Source organism: Suillus plorans, assembly GCF_016647745.1.
Source record: "Suillus plorans strain S12 chromosome Unknown HD556scaffold_23, whole genome shotgun sequence".
NCBI lineage: Eukaryota > Fungi > Basidiomycota > Agaricomycetes > Boletales > Suillaceae > Suillus > Suillus plorans.
Genome location: NW_024537407.1, coordinates 295,714 through 313,156, shown reverse-complemented (window position 1 = coordinate 313,156; position 17,443 = coordinate 295,714). Strand labels below are relative to the sequence as shown.

Sequence of the window (17,443 nt, the reverse complement as noted above, 5' to 3'; positions counted from 1 at the left end):
AGTTATGAGATCGAGAACTGTGCGAGAGAGCGTGAGGCCTTGGCAGCTATTGAAAGTAGTCGCACCAGGTAGTCTCAAAGGAGATTGTTTGTGAAAACTGGAGCAGTAAGGATATATAAAAAGAAAACGTGATACGTGGGATACAGTGGTTCTTGAGGTTGTCAAAAAATTGACGAATCAAATTGTTATCCGTACCCGACTTTGCTTTGAAAAGAAACTATAGTGCAATACGCATGCATGCAGTATGATATATATGAAGTCCTAATGCAAACCATTCGGATCCCTAAAGACATACAGCTACAGTATTTCTATCGTCCTGGTGTCCATCAGGTTTCGAACAGAAGCCACATCTTTGACCTGTGCAATAATACCATGATCTCAGTTGATCTGACGCGATCATTCTCCGCCGCGCTAGCATAAATGCGCCGAAATCCTGCCCAAGTCGAACAAGTAACCGCAATGCTCGTGATTCTAGATTAAACACCTCCTGTTTTACAAGAAAACGGCTAGGTGATTCGTCTGAAGGAGAAGAAGGTGACGTCCAATAATTCTCCTCGCTTTCCGTATCGTCCCCAACATCGGGCAAATCGACAAAGCCTGGTAGTTCGAGGAGAGATCGATCCCAGGGACGGACAAGCACGAAGGTTTGCTGAGTGAGCACTGTCCGCGAGAACAATCGGCTCTTTGGTGGTGATCAGCAGGTTGTGAAGCCCGTCTGCCTTGACCTCATATCGAGACTCCTGGGATGGACCATAACCCGGACTGGCGTCTGTGACAAGGAATTCCATGCAAGGTAGATGCAGTCTGCAGCTCGCGAAACGAGCAGCGCTTGTGTTATCAAGCTGTTCGTAGAGTTTCGAAGCCAAATCCATAATCACGCGATTTTTTCGCAGCGAAGAGATAGTTGTCTGAATCTTTCTTCAGACAAAGATGGAAGGGTGCATGGAGGAGTGTTGTAAGAGGTGATGTCGGCCGTAAGACAACTATTGAATTTGGATGATTGTCCGACCCAATCAAGGGCAGTAATGTCGCCTGACTGTGTACCACGATCTCCTGCAGGAGACACCCGAGTACAATTTCCTTCTTTTCACCATAATATACAGGCAGAGGGACTCAGTGCGAGAAAGCGGAACAGTGAAGGAATGCTCTAATTAAAGAGAGACAACTTCCTCGACGTCTGCGCCATTAATCACGCTTCCCAAAAATCTTCACTGATATCTTACACTATCGGGTGCTCTGCATAGCTTCAGATACGAGCCCCGAGCGATTCATAATTAGAATGTGGGTCACAAGCAGAACATGGCCACGAAGAGATTGGGAAAGCAGGGTCCCAGGTGAATTCGGCAAGCTTGCTTTCGGATGTGTCTTCATAGAGGGGCGAGGAATTTTGGTGTGAAAAAAAAAAGTTGATTTACGTAAACGGTAAGAATTGCTGTCTGTGCTAGAGTCTCAAGTAGTACTACTAGTAGGACGAGCGCGATTGCACAGGCCCCAGAGGTCTGCAGATCTGCTCAGAGACCATATCAGCTCAACCGAACAATTCTGAATCAATGGAACCTCAATCAAACCTACATGTCGACTGCCGCGGCTGCCTACATTTCATCAGCCACCACGCTCCCAACAAAGCTCCATGACATGCGGCAGCCTGCCTTTTGATTATAGGCCAGTGTAACTTCTGGGCCTGAAGGACCTCGTGAACATGATGCACGAGATTCATGTGACTCGCTGAAGTACTTGTGTCAAATAACGTGAAGCGGCGGTGCTCATCCTCCATGAAGATCAGGCGTGCCAACTGCATGCCACATCCGCGAGTCACAACACGAAGGGTATATCTTCTCTTGTCTAATTTACCATCTACAATCGCTTTTGATCGCTCTATTCCAGAAACTTACCCATGTCTCAATTCCTGGGGGCTGCGCCTCTTTCTGTCAAGGTTTCCTCGTTTCGCGCTCCTTTTGATGCCACGGATGCAGATTTGATCATTCATACCTCGGATGATGCAAAATTTGCTGTCCACAAGATCTTCCTCGCTGTTGCATCTCCACTTTTGAAGCGTTTTCTGTTGTCAGGGTCTTCCTCTCCATGTCCGCCGTTTGAAGGGCTTGTCCTTAAGTGCGATGGCGATCATGCCACCATCAAACTCGAAGAAGACGCTCAAACAACTGAGAGGGTGCTGCAATATTGCTACCCTTTCTCCAATCCCGTATTTAGCAATCTAAACGATGTGCAGGCCGTCTTGGAGATGATGAGAAAGTTCGGGATGAAGGGGTTGATGAACAGAGTCAAGGGCTCGCTTGTACAGCAAGCGTTTCTAGATGATCAGCCGCTGCGCGTATTCGCCATCGCATACCGTTATGGTTTGGAGGATGAAGCCCGCATAGCTGCAAAGTATACAGTCCGCCAACCCTTCTTCACTCCCTACGTCGAAGAGCTAGAACACATCCCTGCCTCTGTCTATCATCGTCTCCTCCAGTACCACCGAAAGTGCAGTGTTGCTGCATGCTCGCTGACAGCCGACTTTTCGTGGTTTCCCGGCTTCGCATCACGTTGGGTATGGTTCCAATGTGATGACTGCGTTCATCATCCCCTATCGTGGCCTCTTTCTGATGGGAAGATATACGAAGTAAATGCATGGTTCATCGAGTTTATGGAGCGCGCCAGGAATGCTCTTCGTGAGCGCCCTTGTAGCAAGGTCGTCACAGATCCATTCTTGATTGCGGAATGCCTGGAAGCAGCATCTGGCTGCCTTACATGTCGACCAGCTGCCTTCCTAGATCTCAGCGTGTTTATTGGGGAACACTTCACTTTGGAGATTGAGAGGGCGATTGATACTGTAAGTACGTTGAAACTCGCCATTTTTGTGTGTGCTGATTCTGGCTGTCCTAAGGTGGAGCTTGATATCCCATTCTAGCTAAAAAAAATCTATGGTTTATTCCAAGTAGAGAACACCGCGTTGTATTCGAACTGTCTCAGAAATGCTACCTATCTGAGGATCCTCAATCATCCTCCAAAGCAAACCTCCTAGTGTTGACTGGTCGGCTTCTTTGCAGCACTTAAATACCATTGACTTCCGCCTATCTAGCCCCCCAGTACGAGACCTTATTTCCGTCGTCATGTCAAACGCTGAAGAAATCACCACCGCTGAAGCACCATTTGATGACCATGACTGTGATTGCGTCCTACAATCATCCAACCGCGTAAACTTTCATGTTTACAAGCTTATTCTTTCACTCATGTCACCCAAATTCAAAGACGAGTTCACGTCACCACAGAGCGAATCGCAGTCGGATAAATCATCTGTACCCATTATGACTGTTGCCGAGAGTAGCACGCCTCTCAGATCCCTACTTCTCCTTTGCTACCCTGCCGCAACCCCAACGTTTGACAGTCTGGATAATGCAAAGGCTGTCCTGGAAGCAGCCAAGCAGTATAATATGCAAGCAGTCCTCAGCCGTGCAGGAGACCTCATCATCGCTCAATTCCTGCCAGATCACTTTCTCGACCTATACGCTCTTTCTTGTCGGTTCGGATGGCAGCATCATGCTCAGACCGCTGCTACCCGCGCCCTCGAGATCAAGGATCTAGGACGACCTAGCAATGGGTTTCATGGTTTGCAGGACATCAGTGGTGCAGATTACCACAGGCTCCTGGTATACCATTATCAATGCGGCGTCATCGCTCAAACAGTCGGAGACAGTCTTTCCTGGCTACCTCCGTCATCCACAGAAATGCAATTGCAAATGTGGAAATGCAAATGCAGACTCGTGGACAGTGCTAAGAAGCTCGAGATTGGAAACATCGGCGAGTTGAAAATCGTCCCGTGGTTTGCAGAGTACTTGGTTTCGAGTGGGAAGGAGTTGTTGGCGAGGCCTTGCGAGTCGACCATAATGGAGTCGAAATATTACAATCAAGCTGTGATTGAAGCGACAAAGTGCGATGATTGCCGAAGCGAGGTCATCGAAGATATGGATAGGTTCCGTGCTTTGTATATCGCACAAGTTAAAAAGGTGGTTGCAACTGTGAGCTTTCCTTGCCGACTCGTTCATCACCGATTCAAAGCTCACCTCGTTTCTGTAGGTGGAATTGGCAACTTCTTAGACAACTCACTGCAACACTATCGTGTTGCTATTGGGGCGTCAGGTACCGTGTGATTGCTCAGTGGCTGTCGGAGCACCTAGTAGGCTATGGTAGAAACTAGTTAATTAGCTAGTGTGTATGGATGTGAACTTTGATGTGCATGATTCTGACTCGGAGTACTGGGCACTTGACCCTTCAAATCAAGCTTCAAGTTTTCATAATCAAGCATATGTATCACCATAGTCCCTATCCAATATGATAGACTTCAAATGTACACAGACCAGGCTGCAATTTATTCGACCTGTCTCCGGCGCAGCATGCATCAGACCAGCCACCCTTATACATGTCTACTGTGCCAATATTAATATCGTGTTCAACCTCATTGAGATACGATGAAGCTGAACTATATAAAGCTGCTCGTACGTATTAATCCGGCAGTTGTTTGCAGCCAGTGATTACTACTAGTAGTACTGCGTGCCCACTGCCCTTTACTTACTATATTGTGGGTCATGGCAGCTACTACTGAGGAAATCACCATCTCTCAAGCTCAAGCACCATTCGATGATCATAATTGTGACATCATCCTTCGTTCGGCCGATGGTGTCGATTTCCATGTCTATAAGCTCATCCTTTCGCTCGTGTCACCCATATTCAAAGACATGTTCGCGCTACCGCAGAGCGAATCGCAGTCAGATGTTTCGTCCGTACGTATCATCACTGTGATTGAGGGTAGCACGACCCTCGAATCCCTTCTTCTACTCTGCTATCCTGCCACCGCCGCCCCAACCTTCCGTAGCTTGGATGATGCAAAGGTTGTGTTGAAAGCAGCTAGCAAGTATGACATGCAAGCGGCCCTCGGCCGTGCAGGAGACCTCGTCATGGCCCTGTTTTTCCCAAACCACTTTCTCGAGTTATATGCTCTTTCTTGTCAATTCGGATGGCAGCGTCATGCTCAGATTGCTGCTACTCGTGCCCTTGAGATCAAGGATTTAGGACGACCCAGCAATGGGTTTCATGGTTTGCAGGACATCAGTGGTGCAGATTACCACAGGCTCCTCGTCTACCATTATCGATGCGGCATCATCGCTCAAAACGTCGGGAGCTCTCTTTTCTGGCTAGAGTCTTCATCATATATGGCCGCAATGCGGGGTGGGTGCAACAGATGTGGCACGATATCTATGAAGCACTCGAATTACTCGACAGGAGTCGCCTGCTGGTTCCATGAATATCTGGTTTCGAGTGGGAAGGAGTTGTTGGCAAGGCCTTGCGAGTCAACCTTATTGGGGCTGTCACATTACAATCGCGCTATTATCAAAGCGACTGAGTGCGGCGAATGCCGAAAAACTGTCTTCGAGAATATGAACAGATTTCATACCTCATATATCGCACAAGTCAAGAAGGTGGTCGCGACTGTAAGCTAGGCTCTTTATGCTACTCCTTGATCCATCGCTGATTCCACACTCACCTAAATTTTGCAGGTGAGATTGGAGGCTTGTGCCAATTAAAGTTTTCACCGTCGTGTTGCTGCCATAGACACGGTGCTGTGTATCATCAGAGATGGCGTTGTGTTGGATATTGTACTGTAGTAAATTGGCCGTGGGCTTATGGGATTGAACGAATTATGTATATGACCTAGCGACACTGCCATACGTACCAATAAATATATTACTGCGCGTGTTAGGCCAAAAGCGACGTTGCAGCACAGACTTGACTATCCGTGCCCCTGTCCTGGATGGACCGCGATTTCCATTTCGGTCTCTTCCCAATTTTGCTTTCTCCAGAGTGATGTACTTAACCTTGCACTGCAACTTTCTCGCGCGTCCTCTTCGCAGCCTCACTTTCGCTTCATGCCGTCCAATTATCCGATCTTCTCTACATGCTGGTTCATTTCAGCTCAAAGTCAGACACAGAAATGTCTTCACCACAGTTACCAGAGCCCTCTCTACCTCTTGTGTCAGGTGGTCTGACAGGAAGACTAAAGGCTCTGCTGCAATACCGCCCTTACGCGAGAACATATACACCATACCAAATCTGTTGACAGTTTCTCGGATACTTTCGTGCCCTGTCCTCGGTTGGTCCATACTGCATGACGATTTCTTCCTTGCGACCGGATTGTTGGTATATGCTGGATTGTCAGACCTAGTGGGTACCCTACGAATGGTTAGGTTGATCAAAAGTTGAGCTTTGACTAAAGGCCGATGGATACCTGGCAAGACGCTTCAACATGCATTCAGTTCTCGGGACCATTCTTGACCCTGCCGCGGACAAAACTCTCATGACCACCCTCACGGTGACCTTGGCTATGAAAGGATTGCTTCCTAGTAAGCAAACTCAACTCAATAGCGGCCTATTTTTATTCGGCTGATGCCCATCTCTAGTCTCACTGGCCTCAATAATCATCGGGCGCGATGTGTTGCTGAGTCTTTCTGCCTTTTACATTCGTTATACATCACTCCCCGCACCAGTACGTGTCAGGCGTTTTTGTTAGTATGCGTTCACCAATTTCTTTAGAAAACCTTCTCTCGATATTGGGACTTTTCTATACCATCCGCTGAAGTACGGCCCACCACAATCAGCAAGGTAGGACTCTTTGCGCCTCATTTTGTGATCTGCTAAGTTATCATTCGCAGTACAATACCTTTGCTCAACTCGCGTTAATGTGCGCTACGACTGTCACCCCCATCCTGCCTGTACAATACAACCTGTTTGTACCTGAAATGCAGTAAGCTGGTCATATATTCATGTCTTTTCTTACCCTGACATGTTCAGAATTTTGGTGGCCGTGACAACGGTTTGGAGTGGGTTGTCCTACGTGTTTTCCAAGGATGCTGTGCGAATAGTATCGGAGACACGTAAGAAGCTTCCACCTTCATAACGCGCAATTCAGGTTTCCGCACTACCAGGCCTGGTGCAGGGTGTACAAGATCTTGATTTAGGATACCGAACTAATAATACAACATCTATGATAACAACAATCTGGCCAAACGAAAAGACATCGCAGAGTGAGGGCTACGAGGTAACTGCAATGACTCTTCGACGACGGACTTCTTGTAGCGCGGTGGAAATCGCTTGTTTGTTTGAACTTGCTTCTCGCCAAGCCTCACTAACTTGCCTGAAAAGACATCAATCAAGACGGAAACTTGGGATCAATGACTGGGTACATACCTCACACGCCGTATAAATATGACACTAAGCACAACACTCTTTATCGAGCGTGTCTTCTTCATAATTGCTGGTGGGTTTTTCGGTTTGGGATATCCTATCCGGGATATGCAGGCCAGTATACGCTTCTCACTGTCGAACAAGATAAACGTACAGCATAATGATAGAGAAAATGCCCGTACCTGGCCTCAAAGTTCGAGAGGAGAACAAGAAGATAATGTTTCTGGTATACGAGATCATCTCGCAAGGTAGACTCGCGGGTAAACTTTGCCTTGAGGTACCGAATCTGGACGACAAGGCCTTTGCACTCTTCCTTGTGCTGTTTTTTCAGCTCGACAAGCTGGTAGCCATCGCTAATTTTTTTGTTCAGCATCAAGATACAGCACGAAAGTATGTCGTCACCCACGTAGCAAATCCATAATCCTTGATCTTGAGCTTCTCCTGGGCCGTCTTTAGCTTCGTATGCTGGCCGTTGAGCTGCTCGTTCAGGAGACGTATCTGAGTCTGGGCCTGCTTTTTGGCTCGCTCAGCTTTCGTCAATTCATTCCTGTGTTTCTCCTGCAGCTTCTCTTTCTCTGTTCGCAGAGTTTTGAGATCACGTCCAAACGCCTCGGCATCTCGCTTGACACGTCTAAGGTCGGATTCAAGGGCTGCAACAGTGCGTGCAACATCGGTCTTCTCAATGGCCATGCGGTTTTTCTCCTCCTCGCTACGCTGTAGTTCGTCGGCTTGATTGGAGAGCGCACGCCTGAGGTCATCAATTTCACCGAGATGCGAATCGAGTTGATGGCGGCGGTTGTCGTGTGATGACTGTGACCTTGCATAGTCATTGCGAAGCTTGTTGACTCGCTGTTCAAGTGTCGGCGCAATCCAATATTGTTACAGGAAGAAACACTCACTTCTGATACTTCAGTGAACTGTCGCTGAAGCTCCTTGTGGTCCTTTGCAAGAAGAGACCGCTCTTGCCGCAGCTGATCGATTGTTTCTGCGTTTTCTTTGACTTTGCCTTCTAGGAGACGAGCTTGCTGTTCGATGGTTGCATTGGCTGTACTTGCCAATCAGGAATGATAATTTAGAGATGGCACGGTACGCACTTCGCAACTCGGTCTCTAGTTCATTATTTTCGCGTTTGGCTTTCTGGAGCTGTCTCTTGACATCATCGATATCCTGATGACTTATAGGTTAAAATGCTTCTGGTTATAGTCAAGGGACCCACCGCCTCAGTTCGTTGTAGTTGACGAGCCACATCACTCTTCTCACGCTGGACGCGGTTCTGCTCCACCGACATCTGTCTGAGACGCGTCCTCTCTGCCTGCAGCTCAGCCTCGAGGTCAGCAATGGCAGCCTTCACCCTCTCGACTTCCCGAGTATCAGCTCTCGATCGTCGGTTAGCTTCAGTCGCTCTCTTCGTTTCTTCCTTTGCGCTTCGTACTTCCATGTTCATCCGGTCCGCAGCATCTTCAAGGACCGCCTTTTCTCCTAGAAGGTGGCGTTTTTCTTCCTCCCATCGCTGTTTCATCGTATCCAGTTTCTTATTTACTGCATGAAGGTCCAACCTAAGAGCTTCGCTGGTCTTCGTCGGAGGTGTCGGGGGGTTGGAGAGGAGACCACTATGCGACACATCCAAAAAGCTTAGAAATATTGTGTCAGGATATCACGCTAAGGATGCGCCATGAATCGCACCTTTCATCGGCGTCGTAAAATCGTTGCAATGCTGATGTGTCCACCTTGACCATACATTTCTGACAACGAAGCCTTTGGAGTCGGTGAAGTCGACGCTCCTCACGTCTCTGTAACCTTCCCATCTCGTTTTCCATTTGAGAAATCTGGGATCGGGCAAGTTCAAGGTCTCTAGTGAGGGACACGACTCCCAACCCAGCATCTTCCAGTTCATCGAGCTTTTGATCGATATTATCGTTGGCACGGTCAAGTTCAGTTTGAAGACGAGCGATTTCGGTTAATAGCGGCGATACTGACGCATCGCCGGTGGTGTTGTTCAGCCAGGAAAGCTATTAAGTTTCCATGAACAAAGAATCCTCGAATATTATGATGTAAGCTTACATCTTTCAGAGGACCTCCAGGTGTCTTTGGAGCCCTAACAGACATCGATAATACATGCCGATGAATGGGTGAGATTCCACTGAGGTTGACCACCTTATTTGGAGTTGCCGCCTCAAAGCTAGTTGATCGGAGGGTCTTGATACGTGCCTGGAGCTCCTCCTTGTCCTTCTCCAAAATCTCGATCCTCTGGTCCTTAGCAGCATCAATGGCTTTCCGTGCAGGAGAGTGTTGAAGGAGCTCAGCGAGTCTCGCGATCTCTTTGTGCGCCTGTTCGAGCTCTGCCTCGAGTGCATTCTCAAGTTCAGCATTGCTCTCGTCTGAATGCCGTCCTTTCAGAAGTCGAGACATCTCCCTCTCACGTTCTCTTTCTCTTTCAAGGGTGGAAATCTTGGCCTTGAGATCTGCGACAACTTCTTGGTCGGTGCGCATCTTCTGCTCCGCAGCTTCAAGAGCGTCCTCCATTTGGTTGACCAGCAGCGATGCCCTTTCCTTTTCCCTTTCCAGTGCTTCAGCACGATCATTAGCCTCCTGTTCTTCGGCCTCCAACTGGTCAAAGTGGGTTTGAGCGGAGGTGAGCTGCTCTTCGAGGTCTTGGATGCGTTCAGTTGTCGCAGCAGCAGCCTCTTCGAGCTCGGCAGTATAGGTCTTAAGTTCGCGAACTTCCTCGTTGATATCATTGCCAGAATGTGCAATGAGCTGCTGTGCTTCTGCAAGCTCCTCTGCCTTTGCTTCCAGCTCGTGCTGTAGACGTCTTGCAGCAGCTTCTTGAGCTTTGAGGTCCTTCTCGAGTTCAGATGACCGAGCACTAGAGCGTATGATCTCAGCCCCCATCTCGCTCAACTGGCTGTGAAGATCATCGTTAGCCAGCTTGGCGGAGAGCCGCTCCTTCTTGAGTTCCTTCTCGAGCTCGTCAACACGGTGGTCGCTCGTCATTATTTCATCCTCCAGATCCTTGATCTGTGCGGTCGCACTCTGCAGGTCGGCTGTGAGAATGCTGATCCGCGCGTTGGCCTCCTTCAATGCGCCTCCAAGCTCCTTCCCGTTCTCCATTGCCGCCTCTGCCTGTCCAGCCCTCTCCAGCGCAAGGTCACGCTCGCTTTGAAGTCGTTCATGGATACGCTCCGCCTCCTTCGTCGTCTCTTCCAGAACTCGCTCGCTCTCTGCGACTTTCTGCTCCAAGTCACCCATGATATCTGCAACACCATTCTCGACCTCATGCATACGCTCCCGCCAACGTTCCTTATCTCGTGCACGCTCACGCCGCTCAGTCTCAAGGTCCTGGTCCACGCTTTCCTTCGCCCCTGCCAGCTCGTCGAGCTGAGCCTCCAGACTCTCGACCAGCTCCTCCAAATCTTTCTTCTCCTCTGCCCACCCTTCTTCCCCCGCCTCCTCCACATCGCCCAGTCCACTCCCTGCACTGACCCTTCGCGCCTTTCCAGAGCCCATGCTTTCCAAACTGAGCCGTCGCTGATCAGCATCCTTCACCTCTTCGTACTTCCTCAACCGGTCAACGAGTACCTTGTTCTCTTCCTGTAGTTTCGAGTTCAGTGTGTGAAGATAATGATTCAGCTTCGGCGCATCGAAGCGGGCCACGCCGCGCTGACCTGTGCCAAGCGCAGGGTCGTACGAGGTGTTGGCACGTGGGTGTGTGGTGAGATCCTGTGAGGACGCAGTGGAGAGGAACGAAGCCGATGCGCCGCGGAGCTCGATGTCAGAGGGGGATGCGAGATGCTCACTTTCACCTGTAGAGGATGCACTGTCTGGAACATGCGCCTGCGCAAGAGGGTGCGACATGCGTCCCCGCCCCCGTCCAGGCCGAGGAGTGATACCAGCAAATGCGGTGCGCATCGGACCCACGGGCGTTGCGCTGACACCGGATGCGTTTTCGCTGCTCCCACTTGAGCTCTGCGACACAGGGAGAGCACTGAGCCGGTTGTGGGGATGAGGGGTAAACTTCATGCGCGGTCTGGCAGTGGAGTTGATGACTGAAAGAAGAAATGATCGCCTGCGGGCATGAGGTGTGAGGAGCTCTTCGCCCGCATCTGTACCTGGTTCATTGTATGCAGGTGGGATGTTGAACTGCGTACGAAAGCGCGGAACGGGTGTGAAATCTAACACTGATCTGGCAGGCGATATAAACGCTGTCGAATGAGCACCTATGGTTCGGTCGTTGTTGATTTGATTGCTTGGATCAGACGATGCGGATGAAAATGTGGGCTCGCGGTCCGATTGCGTGCCAGAGTCCTCCTGCCCTAGTTCGGGGTCACTTTCCTGTGGTGTGTCCTGTGAATGTGCTGGAGAAAGCTCTTGTTCATCACTGCTCTCATCCTCAGGGGGCTGTATCACGACGCTTGGGAGTGAAGTGACAGCTGGAGAGGCAGTTCTCGAACGAGGTAACGGAACGTAAACACCAGGAGTCGGTGACGGTGTCTCTATAGGTAGTGGAATAGATCTGTTGCTGCGAGGCGTGGAGTTTGGAGGTGATGAGACAGGAGAAGGCGTCGTCCGGGAAAGTGACGGCGTTCTCGTCCGTGCGAATGGTTTTCGTAGTGCAACATTACGGTATTTGTCAAATGGCGATTGCTGGGACACATTGAGCTTAAAAGTGAGAAGCAAGCAGCAAAGCATTCACCTGAAGTTCAGAACGCAATGACATCGAGTAATCGTATTTCTTCTTCGGCGTAGGATTGTCCAGAGGGATTTCGGGAGAAAACGGGGAACTAGAGCGACTGACCGACTGTAGTGCATCCTCCAAAGACATATCGTCCACCCCATTCTCTTCTGGCGGTAAATGAGACTCCGGAACACTGTGCCTACTATGTGCGAGAGGCAAGTCTTCTGGTTCTGTATTCTCGTCGCTCTCGTGGGGAAGCGAGGTAATGGCACTCACTTCGAAGCTTTGTGCAGGGCTCCGAGGATATGGGTATGTTCTAGAGGCAGAGGAAGATTTGGCTGATACAGAGCGTGATGTAAGAGAGCTTGCAAAGCGTGCTGTGCTGGAAGTACTTGATTGTAGCCTGATAGTTGAGGTCGCCGTGTGCGCTGAGGCAGGGGCGGGTGTTGAATGCACCGGCAAGATAACAGGGCCATCGTCAGTTGAATGTTGGTTTGAGTCTGAGTCTGAGTCTGAGTCTTGTGCACCAGAATCGAAGGCAGGTAGTGACGGAAGAGAAGGTGGCTCTCCTTCGTCTGCAGCTTGAATTCTACGCCATATTCGAGACGGTGTCTCAAGCATCGCCATCTTGAATGATGTTGAGGATCCTTTGGATGGTTAAAATTTCGTCAGTTCTCATACACACGATAACGACTTACCGAAGTTGATGTTGTTACAGATCACGACAACTCGATTTAGGGTGGCCCAAGACCACGTGACCGCGTTTCATCACGTGCTGCTTGGAACAAAGTTAGCCTGGTCGAGACTCGAGACCCCAAGCTCTGCTACAGTGCTACTACTGACTAGAAGTTGATCGAACATGACCGCTCTTACCCGGCAGGACTAGCCCAGAAAAGAGTGCGAAAGTAATTGTTTTTGGGATCAATAGAAGGGAGACACGAGTATTCAAACACATGACAGCGAAAATATGATAATGTTTTCGGCGGCGGACGACTTAAGTTGCAAGTTGTCAATGCGTATGTGGGATTGATGGAACAAGCTATCGTTTCTTTCTCACAAGAGATGAATCGTAGTCTTGTGTATGTATTATAACTTTTGGTGAGACCATCCACTTTCGGAATAAGTGCACCGTACCCATACCTCAGGGACATGGGTCGGATCTACTCCTAAAATCGAGGACTTGCATGTGACACAAAATTGCAGGGTACAAAAATGGACCTTATCAGTCCTCGGAGGATCGCAGTATGACATCCCATTGTCATCGCAGTGCGATAGTAGTTGCAGTTGTTCGATGGTCAATTTTGCCGACGCACATAGTTCGGACGGGCGACAAGGATGGTATTTATTTCATCGCATGAGGGGCATCGTCAGGTAAGTAATCGGGAGCGCGCTGATTGATTCAGACTCGGCGGTGGTTACTTGTACCCCGCCTGGGGTGCACATCAGTGTGCAATATTTAGAATCGGGAAAGCTGTATAACGTGAAATGACAAAACAGGATAGAGGTAAAGACATTTGCTCACAGCTGCAAATTATTGTATTTTGACGAAATCTCAATCCCATCAATCCGGATATTCGCATTATCCTGCGTGCCAAGGGAATTCTGGAAAGAGAACCTGCCCACTGCAATATGCCTAGGAAAGTGTGCCAAGCATGAAACTATTTGTGACTTGATTCTAGTACATGGTGAGATAAATATTATCAGCGAAAATCGATGTCCAGGGGAATCTGCGAGGAGGTAAATCACAGGCAGTCAGTCAAACGCGAGAGAACTCACCTCCAGGATAATCGCCATTACCGGGAAGGCAAGCTCCTTTGCATATTCAGCAAGCGCCCTCGGCGCTCTCTCTTTACAACCAATACAACTTCCAGCCCTCCTAACCATACTGTCAATCCACTCGGGATTGAGAAGGCTTTCCACAGATGGTCGAATGCGGAGTGTTTCTATGACACTATCTTGATATTCTTTGAGGGACAAGCGAGAAACCCCCTTCTTGCGACAGAACTTGCAGTCGAGTAGCGGTAGGGGATACGTAGACCAAAGACGGGTAAGCTGGGTCATAGCTTGACCGCAATTTGTGTGGTACTTGACCAACCGCTGGAAGTCTGAACCAGAGATGAAGTCCAATTCAGACACATATGCAGGCTCCCACACTGCAAAACGCAGCATATATCTCGCCGCCACAAGAGTCTCTGCTTCCGAGCGGTAGCGACATGCGATAGCAAAGACCCGCATAGGTTCTTTCTCTAGAAACCTAGGAGCCGTTATCATTCTAACGATGAATATACCGACTCGTTTCATGTCGTATTTATCGGCGGCATCGAGGACAGACATGACGATGTCCAAGTTCTCGAGAGCGGGCACGTCTGTGTCGTAGACAGGAGAACAAAAGCTCAACAGCTTCTGCAAAATGACGCTATTCTCTGTTACTGGTATGATGGGGAGACCGTCTTTTGTCCGGTCCGCAGCATCATCGAGAGAGTCAGGCTGAGGTAAAGAGAACATGTTTGAAAAGAAAGATGATGCTAGGGACAGCAATAGCTTGTGAAAGTGGAAATCAACATTGTCCGCACTGCGTAATATGATATCCCCTCTGTCAAAGGGGGCTCCAGCGTCGACTGGTATCCGCCGTGAATCAACGTCTTCGATGCTGGTGTACTTGTACAAAGTTGTACATGTGTCCATTGTGGGAGGATTCTGCTGAGAGCTAGGTTACAACTTTCCTGCAGTAACTTCTGCGACAAGCATTTCCAGCGCCCGCAGCGTGGAAGGAGTCTGAGACAACATGTGAATGAGAATGACTTGAAGTTCCCCTTTGGGATGGCTCTAACTAAACTTGGTTTTAATTTTAATTTTAATTCCTATCTGCTCTTGAACTGTTATGTAAAAATAATCCTGCTCTCACCATTCGATGGCATCGACTTGCTTCCAGATTATAGGAACGTGTTGCACACAGATTTTCTAGGGAAAGCGCAAAAGTTGTACGATGATCACGATACCAAGTAACGTGCAGTAAGTGGTTGTTGTTCTGTCATTAGATGGAAAGTTCTCTACAGTCTAAATATCTATTATATGTCTAACTCACCAGAAGTGCTCGTACAGCAGATACTGGCTCTACTAGTAAGTCCTTGATAACAGGGTAATTCTAAGCTGGTTCAGCTGTGATAGATCAAAATAGCTGAGCCTAGCGGTCTCCACTGATTTTTGATGCGCAAGTGCAGTGCAGGTAGTCGTGTCGACCTCGCATCAAATGGCGATATCTAAAGCGATCTGCAGAGGCAAGTTTAGATTTTACGACAACCGCAATTCGGCTATTCGCGCACCTCGGCAATGACTTTGTCCAATTCCCGAGCAAAAGTCCCGGTGAACTGAACCATCTGGTCTTGCGCCCTCCGTCGACATGAGGGACAACCATTTGCCCTCTCGACAGCTTCTTCCAAGTTTTTCGTCAATACTGCACCACAAGGAGATTCTTCCAAGGCAATGGATGTCTTGTCCATGTAATCCGCCCACCACTCCCGCGGATAAGTTCCATGTATCAGGTACCTGACGTCCGCCTTTGAGTTACATGGACAGCAGTTTGTCCACCACTCGTAGAAACTGTGCGTCTGTGACTTCTTCAGCCAGTCCAGATTGTCGCAGAGCGTTTTGGCCGCTTGGCCGCACCTAGAGCGATATGCGACAAGGCCCTGAATGACGTTATTAGGAAGGTGTTCTGCAGCAAGGGAATCATGTGTTGGGGCTGTGTGATGAAGCGAATATCGTGCCGCAGTCCTGGCTTCTGGTTCGAGACTAAACCGACATGCAATCGCAAGGACGCGTACGGGGTTGCTCTCTAGGAGGGATGGGGTAACCATGGCTTTCCTCACCCTCTCTTCAACATCTTCCATCCCGTATTTCATTGCAGCCTCCAGGACTTGCTCCACGTCATTAATGTCCTCCAAACCGGGATCTTTTACCGCTGCCGGATAACAAAATCTCAATAGCATGTCGAGTGTCCTGCTGTTCTCTGACACCCAAATCACGTCTAGGCCGTCAAACATCTCATCTTTACAGTGGTCCCTACTTGGTCGGGGAAGGTCGAACATCGCCTCGAAGAATGGAGAGGAAAGTGCGAGCATGCAGCGGAAGACGCGGAAGTAGACATTGTCTGAAGAACACAAGATGATATCTGCCTTTGCATTATTGAATGGCGCTTTGGCTTCGCCGGGCATTGTGAGGACTAGTTAGCAGGCAAGGGTAACATGACAAAGGCGCAATTCGGAATCTTATAAGTAATTTGATGCGAGTAGAAGTGAATTAGAGAATTTGGTAACAGCCTTGCGGTGCTCCCCACTGACATGTGGTCTGTTTCGCTTCCAATGGCCCTGCATGCCTTTTAGGCCTTCATTATTACTTCATCCTTATTCTGGCTATCTACACCGTATCCGAGGGTATCTTTTCATTTCCCCTTCTTGACACAGAACGGGAGGCTGATACAACCAAAAAGCGTTTCTTGCACGCTATGTATAGGAATACATATAGGCTAGAATCCGCCGGACAATCCTGAGCTTTTTGTCTCTAGTCAAAAATGGATCTTACCAGTATCGGAGCTCTCTCATCCGGAGAAAATTAAATAGTTGTTTACATACAATTTATTTCGCATAATAAAGTGAGGCTTGGCAAGGTAATAAAATATAAAGAATATACTGCGCACGTGCTTATGTTATACATTAACATACCCCTTCTACCTATTACTACTCGCGTCCTCTTCTTAGTTCTACTCCCTCTAATGTTGTCAACAACGAGCCCAAGACGTCGAAGATGACATGAAAAATTGGCCCTCGCCGTGGCTGCATCTCCATTTCACGAGGTTCTGGTCGCATAGATTGCGCCATCGGACACATGATTTCTGACACAAGTCTCGGCCAACCTGTCTGATCTACCCAAGTAGCCTGATCCGAGGAGCGGTTTCAGCAGGACCCCGACCAGAGTACCTGACTCTAGCAGCGCCTTGCGAGTCCTCGAAATGAATCAACACGGTGATATCCCGTCAAGACGTGACACGCCTATGATGAGTTGTTTTGGCTACTAATTTGTAGATGAACATGCTTCCAGTCCATGTGTTCAGAGGACTGCCACATCACTTACTACTATATGATATACCCATGAATCAAGTACAGCTGCAGAAGACCGCAGATCATCGTCACGGTCGCATCGCTGGTAGTGTCGTGGGCAGAACTATCTTGCAGTTCTGCCGGAAGAGCTGGCAGAGCTTGGCAAAACCATGTTCTGTTGTTAATGTGGTAGGTGGCAGAATTAAGGGAAAAAATTAATGGCACTCCAACTTGTACATCCTGAGTTCTGCCTATGACATTCTGCCCAGGAGGTTCTGCCACCTACCTGGCAGTCACGGTGTCAAGTTCTGCTCCATATGTGGCAGAATTCTGTCCAGAACACTACGCATCGGGTACGTGCCGTTCCGATCACTGACGGACTCGGAGTATACGTACTGACGATTCATTGAAACTACCGCCTCGAGGTACCGTG

General features: G+C 48.9%; 8 protein-coding genes across 8 annotated transcripts; 4 read left to right on the top strand and 4 right to left on the bottom strand.

Annotated features, from left to right (window-relative positions):
* Positions 1 to 463: 463 nt before the first annotated feature.
* HD556DRAFT_392806 (uncharacterized protein) lies at positions 464 to 1,048 on the bottom strand. Its single transcript, XM_041310475.1, has one exon. The coding sequence runs from the start codon at positions 870 to 872 to the stop codon at positions 507 to 509; it is 366 nt and encodes a 121-aa protein (XP_041161058.1). The 5' UTR covers positions 873 to 1,048; the 3' UTR covers positions 464 to 506.
* An 846-nt stretch (positions 1,049 to 1,894) lies between these two features.
* Positions 1,895 to 2,911, top strand: HD556DRAFT_1442446 (uncharacterized protein; the record flags this gene model as incomplete). The annotated part of the gene is made up of 2 exons (XM_041306458.1): positions 1,895 to 2,833; positions 2,888 to 2,911. 2 exons carry the CDS (start codon positions 1,895 to 1,897, stop codon positions 2,909 to 2,911), a joined length of 963 nt encoding a protein of 320 aa, XP_041161057.1.
* Positions 2,912 to 3,113: 202 nt separating this feature from the next.
* HD556DRAFT_1526843 (uncharacterized protein) lies at positions 3,114 to 4,151 on the top strand (the record flags this gene model as incomplete). Its single annotated transcript, XM_041309325.1, has 1 exon — positions 3,114 to 4,151. One exon carries the CDS (start codon positions 3,114 to 3,116, stop codon positions 4,149 to 4,151), a length of 1,038 nt encoding a protein of 345 aa, XP_041161056.1.
* A 286-nt stretch (positions 4,152 to 4,437) lies between these two features.
* Positions 4,438 to 5,789, top strand: HD556DRAFT_1366048 (uncharacterized protein). The gene is made up of 2 exons (XM_041302797.1): positions 4,438 to 5,489; positions 5,556 to 5,789. Exons 1-2 carry the CDS (start codon positions 4,587 to 4,589, stop codon positions 5,580 to 5,582), a joined length of 930 nt encoding a protein of 309 aa, XP_041161055.1. The 5' UTR covers positions 4,438 to 4,586; the 3' UTR covers positions 5,583 to 5,789.
* On the top strand, positions 5,777 to 7,036 carry HD556DRAFT_1366046 (CDP-alcohol phosphatidyltransferase-domain-containing protein). The gene is made up of 6 exons (XM_041302796.1): positions 5,777 to 6,219; positions 6,272 to 6,398; positions 6,456 to 6,541; positions 6,589 to 6,657; positions 6,708 to 6,799; positions 6,847 to 7,036. The coding sequence occupies exons 1-6, from the start codon at positions 5,863 to 5,865 to the stop codon at positions 6,950 to 6,952; spliced, it is 837 nt and encodes a 278-aa protein (XP_041161054.1). The 5' UTR covers positions 5,777 to 5,862; the 3' UTR covers positions 6,953 to 7,036.
* A 34-nt stretch (positions 7,037 to 7,070) lies between these two features.
* On the bottom strand, positions 7,071 to 12,612 carry HD556DRAFT_1366043 (uncharacterized protein). Its single transcript, XM_041302795.1, has 10 exons — positions 11,933 to 12,612; positions 9,301 to 11,883; positions 8,923 to 9,248; positions 8,456 to 8,870; positions 8,334 to 8,406; positions 8,139 to 8,284; positions 7,646 to 8,088; positions 7,422 to 7,592; positions 7,198 to 7,371; positions 7,071 to 7,093 (listed from the first exon to the last, which is right to left on the bottom strand). The coding sequence occupies exons 1-9, from the start codon at positions 12,539 to 12,541 to the stop codon at positions 7,224 to 7,226; spliced, it is 4,914 nt and encodes a 1,637-aa protein (XP_041161053.1). The 5' UTR covers positions 12,542 to 12,612; the 3' UTR covers positions 7,071 to 7,093; positions 7,198 to 7,223.
* A 1,002-nt stretch (positions 12,613 to 13,614) lies between these two features.
* HD556DRAFT_1307698 (uncharacterized protein) lies at positions 13,615 to 14,599 on the bottom strand (the record flags this gene model as incomplete). The annotated part of the gene is made up of 2 exons (XM_041300052.1): positions 13,615 to 13,641; positions 13,691 to 14,599. The coding sequence occupies 2 exons, from the start codon at positions 14,597 to 14,599 to the stop codon at positions 13,615 to 13,617; spliced, it is 936 nt and encodes a 311-aa protein (XP_041161052.1).
* A 191-nt stretch (positions 14,600 to 14,790) lies between these two features.
* Positions 14,791 to 16,282, bottom strand: HD556DRAFT_1366039 (uncharacterized protein). Its single transcript, XM_041302794.1, has one exon. The coding sequence runs from the start codon at positions 16,126 to 16,128 to the stop codon at positions 15,226 to 15,228; it is 903 nt and encodes a 300-aa protein (XP_041161051.1). The 5' UTR covers positions 16,129 to 16,282; the 3' UTR covers positions 14,791 to 15,225.
* Between the last annotated feature and the right edge of the window lie 1,161 nt (positions 16,283 to 17,443).